This window comes from Lepidochelys olivacea (assembly GCF_965140295.1).
Source record: "Lepidochelys olivacea isolate rLepOli2 genome assembly, chromosome: 5".
NCBI classification, from domain to species: Eukaryota; Metazoa; Chordata; order Testudines; family Cheloniidae; genus Lepidochelys; species Lepidochelys olivacea.
The window spans coordinates 125121389-125136523 of NC_140415.1; the positions used below are offsets into that span (position 1 = coordinate 125121389).

The window sequence follows — 15135 nt, forward strand, 5'->3', positions numbered from 1 at the left end:
CTCTAGCCCCAGCTCGTCCCCTGCCCCAGTTCTGCCCCCAACTCAAGCTCCTCTGCTGAGCCAACTGTGTAGTAATGGGGGAAGGGGGTCACGGGCAGATTCCACGACTGGTAAGGGGGGGGGGAGCGCACCATGAAAAGTTTGGGCACCACTACCCTAGACCTTGTGCTGTACCCTCTGCAGAGGGGGGAATTTCTGGGGGCAATGAAAGAACTGAAGGTAGTTGGCAAGGCAGAATATTGAATAGGGCTGAGATGCCTGGCAGAATGTGGACTAAATAGAATATGGCATAATAATTATTTTCACTGCACGCTGCGGCCACGCCAGCCTTACAAAACCCAAGAAACCTGAATGCAAGTGGCTTTCCAAGAGAAGAATAGCTTCCATTGTTCGCTGTTCATGAAAATCTGAATACATGCTGACAAAGAGGAAACCTCCACAATTAGAGGAAGAAAAGGGAGAGGTTTATAATTTTTTAAAATAAACTTTTAATGGACTTTACAGGCATGATTGCTACTTGTTCTCTCAGCCATAAGCAATATCACAAACTGCAACAGACCACATTTTCACTGTACGTTACAAAGGGTTTCTTTCTTTCTTTTTTTTTTTTTAAACTGGAAAAATATCACACAATCACTTAAATAAACAAAGACAACATTACAGTGCAAACAAACTCCTGGTTTTATTTATGCCGCGGTTACTGAGCAATTTATTTTTTCAAAAGTCCCCCCCCACCCCCGCCATTAGAAAACACTGGTTGGAGAGACTCTTTCCTTTCCCAAACTCAGGGCTTGTCTACACCTACATGCTCCAGGAGCACTTCAGTACAGCAATACCTATGCCAGCAGGAGGCGCTCTCCCAGCAGCGTAGGTGACCCACCTCTCAGAGCTGGCAGCGAGGTCAACCTAGCACTGCCTACATGGGGGCTAAGGTCAGCCTAACCATGCCGCTCTGGGGGGTGGTTTACTCACACCCCGGGCTGATGTAGTTAAACCGACCTAATTTTCTAAGGTAGCCCAGGCCTCAGGTTGTTCCTCAGAGTTGTATTACGTGCTACACACATGGCTGTAGGGGTTTGATCTGACTGCCTTAATCACGTCGGCCCAGACCCACAGGTCATGGACGTCACTCCCACCGACGTCAATGGCATTTGGATCCGGCCCTTGTACAAAACCTTACTTGACAATTCCTCTCCCCCCACCTCCCCCCCTGGCTCATAAAAGCCTGGCTAGGCTCTCCGTTAATTGACTCCTGGTCTTTGCACTTCATTGTGGTGAAGACAGAGGGATCTAAAATGATTATTCCACCGCAAAACCACAGAGAGACAAGTTACAGAATAAAAACAAAATGCACTTGAAGATGCAAAAAGGGCAGCTTGGAAGTTTGGATCACTGGGGAAGGCTAGGCTAAGGTTATGCCTTGGGGCTGGGGCAAGTGGGACTCAGACACACCCTTCCCAGGGTTCCTCCTTGCTCTGGAGGAACAGGGAGTGGGGGTTAAGAATTCACCTCTGGCCTGCTCCAGGGAGGAAGGAAGTGTCCTTATTTATATGTGCTGGGACCCAAGTCACAAGCTCTCTCCACTCCTATCTGCCCCAATGTTAAACCAAAAGTGGCCCCCACATCCCCGTATCTGAGAAGTAACATCTGGAATCCCACTGCCTGCCTATGTCCTGGGGGAGTCACTGAGGAGCAGATAAACAGGGAACCTGTAGGGTAAGTTCAGCCATTTGTAAAGACCACCACACAACCCTCACTTCAAGGGTAAGGAAACCATAGCCACCCTCCTGCAATGCAGATTCAGTTGGAACGTCCATGAGCTGACCACGGTATTATACAGAGCTATCCTTGGTATTAACAACCAGCTCACAGACTTATTCGAACTAATGCTGGAATTCCCTATACCCAATTCACATCTGGAACAAACAGGGTTAAAAAAAAACCAGGCAGCGAAATGCATACTATCAATCTGGAAACATCATTATGGAACATCCTGGAGGTTCTTTTCACATTATACAGTACAATGAAGCAGTATTTTACAGGCATTAGAGTAATGATTATCCCATTACACTTCTCAATCAGCACTTATTTCAAAGCATGTATGAGGGGGAGAGAGGTGGAGAGAAAGGTGAATTAAATAACAGACATTTTCACAGCCTTATTGCAGTCTGTAAAGTCTGTAAACTGCAAGTAACCAAATCTCTGCTCCAGTCACTGACGTATAAATACACAGTGTTCTAGACGGCGAGGTGATGACAGACCAGGATCAGGACTACCTGGCTACTGGATTTCACCAGTTCCAGCATTCACGTGCAAACACAGTTTGTCAGTTATCCTATTCAGCAGGCGTACAAAGAGCGTGCCAGCCATCTCTCGAGTTGGGGAGGCCGCTGCGTTTGCACTGTGGAGGTAGTACATCTTCTGCATCCGACAGTAATGAGATACAGCTACGCACAGATGGGGTAGGACAGTGTTGCTTGTGATGGCAGAGGTCAAGGCTCAACAGCCCTTGGGCTCACTTCCATCTTATGTCCCTAAAGCTCATGCTTCAGGGCTTCAGCTGGCCACCTGCAGCGGTCAGGAAGGGATTCCTCCCCCCACAGTGTATTCGGGATTGGGGAAGGTTTTTGGATCTCCTTCCTCTGAAGCATCAAGGATGGCCACGGCTGGAGATGGGACACTGGGCGGGGTGGACCAGGCTTGGAGGTGGCATCGAGCACTCTCTCTCTCAGGAGCTCAGCTGGCTGGTTCTTGCCCATGTGCTCAAGGTCTAACTGATCACCATGTGGGGACTCGGGCAGGAATTTCCCCCAGGTCAGATTGGCAGTGACCTTGGGGGGATTTTGCTTTCCTCTGCAGCGCGTGGGTGGGGGTCATGCGCCAGGCTTGTTTGGGTATCTCTCACTTAATAATTTCCCTGCCAGGAAACCGGTGCCCCTTGGTCCCTCCTGCACTGTGCCTGCAGCATGTAATAGTCTCGTTTCCGGGGGGGCTGCAAGACCTTGGTCTCATTTCCATCTCTGGGTTTAGGGTGTAGGCGACCTGTGATGTACAGAAGCTTAGATAGGATGATCTGGTGGTCGCTTCTGGCCTTATACTCCGTGACTCTGGATATTCTGCTGGGGGAGGAAATACCAGTGACCATAATATTTTCAGATGCAGGGGCACCAGGCTCTTTGCATGGAAGTTTCCAGAATTCCCTGTAACATGCAGTGCCGCATTCTCCTACCCTGTGCTTCTCTCTTGGAGAGCTGGAAAACCCATTTATCACATGCTCTTCCATGCCGGAGGTGGAAAGGATGTTGGATGCCGTGGGTCAGTTGCCCCAGTGGGACTATTATTTGCCCAGATAAAATGGACACAAGAAGCATGGCCTCTGACAGCCTTTTAAGGTCTGAAACCCAGCACGTGGGCACATTCAGATGACGTTCTCCCACAGCTGATACATCACCGCACGCTGCACTGGCAGAGCAGACAATGCGGATCAACTGCCTGCCTTGATCTCGGAATGACACTTGCAAAATGAACACAGTAACCCTCAGAGATTTATTAATGTACCAAAAAAGGATAAAAATATATATATTAAACCACTATTTTAATTACATACCCTATTCATAAATAATCAAGCACATTTTGCTATTGTAAAATTACTCATTAAGATCTCCTAGTCACACTGTGAGAGACAAAAGACTCCTGTGTTTGGATCATCCTGACAGACAGTGCATGAAGAGAGACACTAACATGGGGTGAGTGGGCAGAGCTATAAGGACTTGCATGTTAAGCCAGTCATGTGCTGATTTCTCCTTGAGCCCGGAAACAATCTGCATCCATTTCAGTGTCTGTTAAGGACAGCATGTCACCGGTGGAAGATTATTTGATCATACACCGGTATTAAGTCAGGAGAGTGAAAGAACAAATATCCTTGGAGTTTCCTGATCGAAGGAAGAGGTTTGCTTTATTTACCCTTGACAGCAGTTCTTTGGATTTGGAAACAATTTTTCATTCACAGAAACATCCCCCAGGAAGGCTCTCTGTTCTCCTCACATGGAAATAGAAACACAGTAGTGCAAGAGTACCATACACACAGGACTGTCTAACAGTTTTCAGACAGCCAGCACACATCAGAAATGAAAGGCAGGACATCTCCATTTCAACCTCGAGTTTCTGAGTTCTGGTCATCGATGCAGCAGTAATTCCTGCTTCGTTGCTTGCCCGTCACCTCCCATCCACAGGAAGGAGTGAGATTGGAGTGTTATAGGGTCCGGACAGCTACAGGGTAAAGCAGGGACAAGTGTTCTGCGCCCTTGATGGGCAGTTTTTTGGTGGTATAGTAGTGGATGACTTCCGGAACGCTGTCAAACGGGGGGCTGTTCTGACCCAGGATGTATTTCTCTTTGGTTTTTGTCAGTTTCATGTGCATAAAGCCTTGACTGCTCCTGTGAAGGAAGCAAAGGAGAGGGTATTAATACCTGCACACGCCCCCCTCCCCCCAGCCACAATTAAAGGGTCGGCATCCAAATGCGGCTCCTCTTCGCTGGCGACATGCCGCTGGCTGCGTAAGAACCGCGAGACAAAAGCCCACCCGCGCAGACCGTTCAGGCCAGCCTTTTGTCCTGTGCTAGCAGCTCACGGCGGCGAGCGAGGTCTTCCCTGCACCAGCACAGACAGCCGGTCCATGCCAGCGGGGACCCCTGGCTCTGGGCTGACGCTCGCCCACATGGAGCAGTGCCCGGCAGGCCCCAGAGATAACGGGCCCTTTCAATGGCTTTGAGCCTTCGTTCCCAGAAACTTCTGGGGTTTCAGCCCTATCCTTCCCCAGGGATCCCAGCAAGGCCATGGTCTGGTCTTTGGGGTGCCAAAGCTGCACTGGGGTGGGGCAGCCCGAGAACAGCTGGTGGCCCCTTCCAGGACAGCTAAACATCGCCAGCTCCCTGCTGCGACTAGCTAGGGACTCAGGCCGGGAAAAGCCAAGGGCCCTGGCCTGGAGAAGTGACACATTTCAGCCTTTTAAATGAACGTGAGGCCCTGCTCAGTCAGCCCCTGCAAGAGGGCTGGGGAGGTCGCTGAACTCTCCCTGGGGCAGTACCCGGGGGTCTCAGGTGCTGCAGAGGAGTCGGGCTGCAGCTTTCCGGCTCTCAACCCCATGCAGCCCCCACCCCCACCAGCAGGTAACAGGCACCTGTGCAAAACCCCTTCCCAGAGGGGTCCAGCAATATCCTTCGAATCAGCAGGCGGCTGGATTCCTGCTGCCGAGGGCCCCAAGCCCCGCGGAGTCCAACCCTCGGAGCACCCGCACAGGGACTGCTGCAGACAGAGCAAGCCCCTCCGCTCCTGAGCCCAGCTGGATCCTCCCAGCACAGCAGGGCCCCGCCTTTCCCTCAGCCTTGACAAGGACAGAGGCGAGTTACGGGCTGGACCAGGGCTTTCCGGCCACAGCCCTGCAGAGCGGGTGGTGTGGGACTGCCCTACCCCACCAGGCGACTGTGTCTCCGGCAGCTAATGTGGCAAGCGGGGTAGGACAAGGAGCCAGAATTCTGCCAGTGCAGCCCCTTGGGCGCGGTCGAGGGATGGGAACAGCACCCCCACTCGTGTGCCAGCCAGGATAGGGTGGTGCCGCTGTGGCCCTCCCTCTCCTGGCCCTCTCTTCACAGCCTGCTCCTGGGAGGGGCAGCAGTGAGTCCTGGCAGCGGTGCATGGGCAGGCCGCTTCTCCTGTGCCCCCCGCGCTCCTGCCTAAAGCCATCTCGCCGCCCGGCCCTGAGCGAGCCCAAGGAGTGCAGGGATTTGCTTTGGAGATGCCGTATAAAGTGTTTTCTGGCCCTGGCTTCCTGCTCGGGCTCCCAGCTGTATCGATGAGCCTTAATTTCCCCTTCTTGAGGGGATGGGCACAGTGGGGGGAGGAATCAAACTGCAACATCCCCTCTGGTGAATAGCGAGGGGGGCACATCTCAGAGCTGCCCTGGCTAGTCTGCCTGGCGCATTGTCCCAGAAGGGCAGGCGTGGCCTAACTGCACAGGACACGGTGGCTGTATGTAGTGAGCCGCGTCCCTCGTTTCCACGGGCATCACACTACAGGCAAATGCAATGACCCGGAGGCTGTCCATGCAAGAGGCAAGTCAGTTCCACGGCAACTGCTCGAGCTGCTAAGCATCAAGAGCAGCTGCCCACCCATACCCCACCCGCCTGGCGCAGAGCTGCCGTGCTAGGGACACAAAACCTAGAGGGGCCACCCCTGGACTCCAGGCCCTGGGCACCACAGGGCTCTGTTCTGCTCTGTACAGCAGCAAGGGCAGGTCAGGGCCACAGGCCTCACCACCTGGCACACAGGGCAGCGGCTGTCATCACCACCTGTGGACTCCAGGACTGAGAACGAAGCACGGCACACGCCCACTCAGCGAATCTTGGATCCCTGCGGGGAGTGGGGGTCGGGGACGACATAAAAACAACAGGCCCTGGCTGCTAGACGTGGTGCAAAAGGAATCAAGGGGTGGCGTGGCTAGCATTGCTTCCTTGGGACCATCTTGCCACAGCGGCTTCCACTAGGATGCAGCATCACTTTACCAGCAAGCTCAATGTTTAATTTATAGCAAAAAACAACCTGTCACCCTTCTGTGAAAACAGCGTTTGGAAAAGCTCTCTCCTTCCATGTGCTAGAAACAGCATCTCCTAGGGAAGAGACGAAAGCTCAGTTTTTCCAGATTTGTTGAGGCAATTCTCTGATTAAATGACCCTTCTCTGTTGAGCAGAAATCACTGCAGGCCCTGTAATTACAGCTTTGCAAGCTTTAAATCTTGATTTAAATGTCAATTTCTTATAGGAATGATTCTCTTTTGAAACTTAATTGCTCTCTAAATGGTTTCCTGCAAACCAAGGGTAACATCTCTAAATACGTTCTTATGAGGAGATATAGTGTTCCCTTCCCTTCAGCTCATTGTGGATTTCCTTTGCTGGTAAATGGCTTACGAGTCTGCCATTAAATTAGCAGGATCAGAGAAATTGGTGCACATGAATTTAAAGAATCTGGCCTGAACTGGAGAGCAGGCTGTTAAAGGTCTTCAGGTCTATTGCTCAGGTAAGAAGAGTGGAGTGATGTGCTACTTTTAATAATATTAAGGAAGAAAGAGGTGTTAACATTATTCTTCATGTTCCCAGCAGAATGCTCAATACTATGAAGTCACCCCAGAACAGTTAGTGTCCTCAAAGCAACCAACTGACCCTATTCACAAGACAATTTGCTTCTGCACTAGGACAACACATTACCGCATTTTCAAAATCCCAGGCTGGGACACTTCTGGGGGACCTTTTTGAGGTTAGCAGGGTACTGCTAAGACAGCCAATAATTGTTCTCTTTCCCAGCGTGCTGGTGTCTGCAGCCGGCATCTGGCTCACAGGGACATGGCTGGACTGCTCGGAGCGAAGGGTTTATCCAGTCCCTTAGCGCCCGCATGAGTCGATGGTGACACACTGAACAAGCGTCCTTAACATTTGCTCAGAGCAAAGGAGCGGCCCAACAGCGACACTCCTTTCCTCTCCACGCCCTGCCCAGCGCTCACTCCATGGGACGCTGAGCAAGTGCCACGCCACACAGCAATGCACTGGGGAAAAGGCAGATAAACAGGCAGAGAGCTCTCCACACCCACCCCACGGGAGAGGGAGCAGCGGGGAAAGCGCTGTCCTCCCTCCCCATTTTCTTGACATTTCACCTTGAATGAACACGGTCGTTATAACGGACCCAATGCTGCGACTGGTGAAACAAAGCCAGGTCCTTTCAGAGAGCCCGAGAGATGGGAGACGCCGAGGCTGTACGGAACACGCTGGCTAGACAATTCACTGCCCAGCTCCAAGCACCCAGCCACGTATTTGGCATGACGGAGCCTGCTCTCTGGCGCGTATCTTCTCCGTGCCCTGCTCCAGCGGCACGAGCCTGCCCGAGCCAGTTCAGACCAGGGGCCAGAAAGTCACAAGAGGAGTGTAATGAACCAAGGAGCTCAATGGAGCTGGCTGCCAGATTACTAATTGGCAGCACTAGCCTCCATTAAACCGGAACCTGCATACCTGCACCCAGCTCCGGTACCGCACCCAGCGACGGGAGGGCAATGGCCCTGCAGATCCATTCAGGGAGGGCGACGCTGGGCAGGGGGCAGCACAGGGACCTCTGCAGGTTGAGGGTCTGGGGCGCATGTCCCCGGTGGACTGGAGATGGGGGTTATGCCATGGGATACTATGGCAGGAGCAGAGCTGGGAAAGCCTTAAAAGCCAGAACAAAGACTGGGTGTGAGGTACTGAGCTAATGGAGGGCTTCCAAGAGGAGCTTATGTGGTCAGAGCATCCCTAAGAGTGGCATTTAAAGTGTAGCGGAGAGGGGGCCTGCCATGGCAGAGGGTGTATGAACCGGCCAGCAGTAAATACAGGCTGGAAACGAGAAGCAGGTGTCTAACCACCAGAGCAGTGAAGCTCTGGAACGATGGAGGGCAGGCAATCTCTCTAGCTTTAAGGTGGAGCTGGATATATTTGTTGTGGGGATTATATGAGGGGCTGCCTGCGATAGCAGGGATTGGACCGATGACCCAGGAGATCTTGTCCAGTCCTATGTCCCTATAGAGTCGGTGGGAGATGGGAAGACCCTGGATGCATGTGAACTCTCGCATTGTGGGGAGGCAGCAGCAGTGGGTTTGAGTTGTGTGGGTCGAGGGAGGAGACAGGCCCCAGCCTGTGCGTGTCCGTGACAGGGTGGCTCTGGAGGAGCGGAGAACAGAAAGGGCTGGGCCAAGCACACATGACAGGGTGTCGGCCAAGTGGCCATGCGATAGCCACAGGGGTCAGGAAATACAGGACTCAGATTGACAACTTCCCTTACTGCTTCCACATCCAGCCCTCCAGGGCCTCAGCACAGCACAGTGGGGTCCAAGGCACGGGCTGGAGAGTCTGGCAATGAACCGCTTTTCCTCCTGTGCAAAAGGAGGAAGGATGTCCATGAACTGCTGAGTGTGCATCCGCTCCAAAGGAGCAGGCCCCCAAAGCAGCCTCTCGCGGTGCCTATGCTTAAGGCCCAGCCTGACCCAAAAGACAATGCTCAACGAAGGACCACATCTGCTTTGGGCTCATTGCTTCTGACCACGGTACATACAGGCATATACCCCCACCCAGACCTGCTCCTGACAACATCCCCCAGCCCAGCTGGAGGGGTGAGGGCCACTCATGCCAGGAACCAGAGAACGTGACCCTAAAGCTTGGAGAATCCTGCTGCAGCCGGACACCCTAGCCCTTCTGCTAATTTTTCATGGTTGTTACATTTCCTGCCAACTACAGCCCAGCCGGTCAGACCAGGCCTGGATCAGCAGGGTCTGGCTGGCTGGGGAACATGACAGAAAGCTGGGAGAGGGCTACCAGGCAGACGGCAGCAGAGGTGAGCTGTGCCTCGGGCTATGGCATCAGAAAGATTTACTTCTGACTGGCACCTGCTGCCAATCTTTTGTTCAGAAGGAGACCAATTTCGGTATAATGGTGGCATTCTCCGGTACCACCCTACATACCAGGGACCCTCACTTGAGGGCAAAGTCAGATTTCTGCAGCTGGTTTTTCCCTTGATTACAAACCCACGGAAACGTAGCTTCTGTTAACAGCACTGTAATGACACCATCAGTTTACAACAATGCTAAAGAAGCCAGAAACAGCAACCCTGTTTCTCCAAAAGAGCAGAGTGCTTAGGTCATTTTCTTCTTCTTTGATAAAACAAGCTGAGGGAGCAAGCCACAAATACACAGCCCTCTCAGCAGGTGACTTGCCTAATTAATGCACCAAAGCTTTCAAATAATACAGAACACCATTCATATCTATGCTAACACTGTTCATTAGCATAACAAAAAGCAATTTCGGATCTAGAGGATTATTAAATACTATTGCCTAGACAGACCCTAATAATAGGAACGGTCCCCCTCCTAATAATCAAGGTATTTAATAATACATTACACGTCTTTGCAGCTGCTGGGACACATTGCCTGCAGCAAGTATGCCTGCCCTATCCCTCTTCCTTTCAGCTGTAATTGCTTAATGCATATTTCATGAAGAATGCAGAGTAACTTATGTTAAATCGCTTCTCTTCAGGATAAAATGACTTAAAAACACTTGCATACAGTACGTGTGTGATTGCAGGCGGAGCAGCTGCCCGCATGTGCTGGTGATTGTGACCCTATTACGGGAATCCCGGCACTGTCAGCCTCTGCTCCTCTGACCGGGAGAACACGGAGAATCAGCATCACCAATTTCCAAGCCAAGTGGAATAGAACAGATTTCCGCATCAAATCATGGCTCCAGGCCTCTGCTGAACACATGCCTTTCCTCAGTTTGTACCGTAATTCTGAGCAGCCTGGTCCTGCACTCAGTGACAGACCTTACCGACAGCAGGATTGGGCCCTGAAGGCTCAATCATTGCCATCATCACATCCTCACTGGATGGCCCCTCCTCCTTGCAACAGGTAGCATGGACAAATCCGTTCTAGTGGGAGGGAAACGCAGCCCATGCTCACCACTGGCTCCATCAAACTGCCCACAGACGGCTGCTTGCGTGAGACTAATGCACAGTTTGTGAATGCTTGACTCCACCACACCTAGCAAATTACAACCAGTCCTGAAATCCCTAACAGCATTGTCCACAGAGCACCCCATGTTACTAGGCAGAGAGACAGAACCAAAAGACTTTCATTACCAACAGGCTACCCAGGTGAGAAATTGCTTCCGGGCCACCTTTGCTCTCACTGGTATCAGCGTGATTGTTCTGAGACACCCCATCACCAGAACATCTGGCTACCTTCACAACAGACAATAGACTTCAAAACAATAGACTTCCATCTTGGGAAAAGTGCTGGAAATCAGCAACTCTCCTAACCCATTTCCCACTTGTCTCCACGTTGACACTTCCATCTCCTCAATCCATTTATTACCCTGAATTTACATTTCTTCAGCAATGCTGTGCTTAGCATAAGGACACAGCGAAGGCCCTGAAAAGAACGGCCTTCAATTAGCTGAAAGAAGAGAGACCGTCCTGACTTTAAATGTGCTATCATTTGTTTTACCGCTGGTTTATGAAGAGTATCGGAGCAGAGTGGTGGGAGATACACTTCATCACACAGCTCCGCCAGTGACCCTCAACCCTGGTCTGCAACCCCCCCTTCCCCCCGCCATGTCTGTCCCCAGTCTCCTGTGAAGATCCTGCCACGTGTACAAAGCTGCATGGTGATATACAACATGGAGACAAAAAGAAAAAGGAGTACTTGTGGCACCTTAGAGACTAACCAATTTATTTGAGCATGAGCTTTCGTGAGCTACAGCTCACTTGATCGGATAAAGTGAGCTGTAGCTCACGAAAGCTCATGCTCAAATAAATTGGTTAGTCTCTAAGGTGCCACAAGTACTCCTTTTCTTTTTGCGAATACAGACTAACACGGCTGCTACTCTGAAACATGGAGACAGATTCACTAGGAACTCTGATGAAATTGCTAAACACCCACTCCACCTGAGAGCCCAAGTTGTAACTTAAATCCAGGTCTTTGTAGCTGGAAGGTGACTACATTAACTCATTGTGCCACTGAGCAACCGCTGGGGAATATTTAAAATTAAGAGCGGGCATCACTTTGTTAGATCCATTTCACTGCCTATTTGTAGCCAACTGCAGTGACCGCATCCTTACGGCTGGGTTCAACATTCCATTCCAGCCCACTTTTTTCACTTGTTCATAATTCTCTCCAATTTTTTGGGTCTGGATGTTGTTCTGGGCTGAAATGCAGCCGCAAGGCAAAAGGTTTTGGAAAGCCGGAGATAAGCTGGCTGAAGCATTTTTTCCCTGTAACGTCAGCACGAGAGCCTGAGTCCTCCCCCGCCCCTTCTCACTTTGCCTGTGCTCCAGTCACAATAACGGTGCTCACGCTGGCTGCAGCTAGAAATATGGGATGACGTTTTTCACCATCCTGCATAAGGGTGAGAAAACAATCAATCAGTGTGGTACAGGGAATGGCGATCTTTGGCACGCGGCCCGCCAGGGTAAGCCCCCTGGCGGGCCGGGCCGCTTTGTTTACCTGCTGCGTCTGCAGGTTCGGCTGATCACAGCTCCCACTGGCTGCGGTTTGCCGCTCCAGGCCAATGGGGGCTGCAGGAAGCGGCACGGGCCGAGGGACGTGCTGACTGCCGGGGGGCTTACCCTAGTAGGCAGCGTGCCAAAGATTGCCAATCCCTGGTATAGTACTTCGAAAGCTATGGCTGTTTAAATGCAGCACCCTCAAACATGTTTGATGGGAGTTTGTTCCCCTTCCCAGCCCCATAATGTTCAGGGCCTCTTGACACATTTGTTACCGAGGTCTTTGCTAAGTAGCTACAGATCCCGAGCCTGCTCCTGCCAGGCCACGTGGTTTTACAGTCACTTTTTAAGTTTCTCTCCCCCATGCTGCTGTGCCCAAAAATCAAAGAGGGGCAAGTGACTAAGCCCCAGATCCTCAACAGGTTTTCAGGCACTTAGCTCCCAACAAAATCAGTGACAATTAGGCAGATAACAACAGAGGTGGGCAGAATGCATGTAGTCAATTGTGCACAGTGCTGTTATCCGTTGCCAGCAGATCGAGGGACATGATCATTCCCCTCTATTCAGCATTGGCAAGGCCTCATCTGGAGTATTGTGTTCAGTTTTGGGTCCCACACCATAGGAAGGATGTGGAAAAATTGGAGAGAGTCCAGCAGAGGCAACAAAAATGATTAGGGGCTGGAGCACATGACTTATGAGGAGAGGCTGAGGGAACTGGGATTATTTAGTCTGCAGAAGAGAAGAGTGAGTGGGGATTTGATAGCAGCCTTCGACTACCTGAAGGGGGGTTCCAAAGAGGATGGATCTCGACTGTTCTCAGTGGTGGCAGATGACAGAACAAGGAGCAATGGTCTCAAGTTGCAGTGGGGGAGGTCTAGGTGTATTTCACGAGGAGGGTGGGGAAGCACTGGAAAGGGTTACCTAGGGAGGTGGTGGAATCTCCATCCTTAGAGGTTTTTAAAGCCCGGCTTGACCAAGCCCTGGCTGGGATGATTTAGTTGGGGTCGGTCCTGCTCTGAGCAGGGGGTTGGACTAGATGACCTCGGGGGGCGGGGGGGCAGCATGCCCAGAGTAGAGCGCGGGGTGCAGCCCACGCAACCCCACCACGGCTGCTGCTGCAGGAGCAGCTATAGCTCACAGCGGCACAGCTCACAGCCAGTGGATCGTATGCTACGGTTCACAGTGTGTATACGCATGGCCTCTCTGCCCCATGCCCACCCGCCACAGCAGTGGTATCATTACATAGGCGTCCTCATGCTGGTTTTGCACTCATGGAGCATTCGTAGAGTACATACAGGCTATATAATGTGGCTGCAATAACCTGGGCCCCACGTCCTGCTTTGGGTTACTCAGGTGCCATTGGACCAAACAGGAATTCATAGATGACAAGGCCAGAAGGGACTATTGTGACCATCTAGTTTGATCTCCTGCATTGCACAGGCCAGAGACCTGCCCCAATAATTCCTAGAGTAGAGCTTTTAGAAAAACATCCCACCTTGATTTAAAAACGGTCAGGGATGGAGAATCTGCCACAACCCTTGGTAAATTGTTCCAGTGGTTAATTACCCTCATTCCTAAAAAATGATGCCTTATTTCCATTCTGAATTTGTCAAGCTTCAACTTCCAGCCATTGGTTCGTGTTAGACCTTTCTCTGCCAGATTGAAGAGTCCAGCTTGATGATTTCCATTGTGCTGGAAATGGCCCACCTGATGATCACTTTAGATAAGCTATTACCAGCAGGACAGTGGGGTGAGAGGAGGTATTGTTTCATATTCTCTGTGTATATATAAAGTCTGCTGCAGTTTCCACGGTATGCATCCGATGAAGTGAGCTGTAGCTCACGAAAGCTCATGCTCAAATAAATTGGTTAGTCTCTAAGGTGCCACAAGTACTCCTTTTCTTTCAGCTTGATGATGATTCCCCTTTTACAGTTACATTTCAAGACCTATCAGTTAGCCAGTTTTTAATCCATTTAATGTGTGCCATGGTAATTTTACATTGTTCTAGTTTGTTTTTTTTTTAATTCAAAATGTTGTGCAGTACCAAATCAAATGCCTTCCACAAGTCTAAGTATATTACAGAGGTGGCCAAACTTACTGACCCTCTGAGCCGCATACAATAATCTTAAGAAGTTTGAGAGCCACAAGACACAAACAACCTTTACACATGCATCTTTAAAAATATTAACATCCTACTTATTGTATCATGGCTAATTACTGCTAGAGCTAGAGGCTTTGCGGGTCTCCATCCTGGTCATAAATCTTTGGAAATCTGGTTGATATGTTGTCAAGGCAGTATGGAGGAGTTCAGTCAGATATTGATTTGAAAGGACTGCACGATGTTTCGATTTTACAAATTTTATCATGGACTACAGTGATTCACAGCAGTATGTTGTGCCAAAAATTGAAATGAGTCACATGCTAGTCTTTTTGAGTTGAGGATACTTCATTCCTGGCATTTGCTTCCAGAACTCGCTTATAGACTGTGATTTATGCATCATCTTTAGAGCCTGATCCTCCTGGAGTTCCAATAGTTCCATTTCTACAGTAGAAGTTTCTGTACCCACAGTTTTGGGAATTGGACAGCCATCACTGGTCACATCAACTATGAATGGGTTTACAAGAAAGTGAAGGAGGATCTCAGCTTCTACAAGTCTTCAAACCTGGCCTGAAAGTCATCCATCAGTCCTTATAATTTACCTCTGTATTCTTCAAGTTAGTGATCTTCTACTTAGATTTCAGGGAAATGTGTTTACCCTACTCTTGAGATAAAAGTGGTTGAAGTCTCTTGACACAGTGCCTCTTTGCAGAAGCTTTAACTTGTTCTGGAAGCTGAAGGCTATCTGAGTAAGGTCAGAAATAATCTTACCTTGGAGTGCCAAGTTGAGAGTTTGCAGACGCTGCATAAGATCAGTGAAAAACATCAGATCCAGCATCCATTGCTCATTTTTCAGTTGTGGATAGGACTTTTCCTTTTCTTCAAGGAAAGCACTGATAGGCTCCAACAGTTCCACAAACCTACTTAAGACATTGCTGGTTGAGAACTGCCTCACAATACAGTAGAAA

At 50.4% G+C, this 15135-nt stretch overlaps 1 protein-coding gene across 1 annotated transcript in view; it reads right to left on the reverse strand.

Annotated features, from left to right (window-relative positions):
• Window positions 1-498: 498 nt before the first annotated feature.
• Window positions 499-15135, reverse strand: part of SHB (SH2 domain containing adaptor protein B) — a 148724-nt gene continuing 134087 nt past the window's right edge. The window contains exon 6 of the mRNA XM_084629217.1: window positions 499-4436. Within this exon, the coding sequence (XP_084485343.1) occupies window positions 4253-4436 (184 nt within the window). The 3' untranslated portion in view covers window positions 499-4252. The remainder of the gene's footprint in view (window positions 4437-15135) is intronic.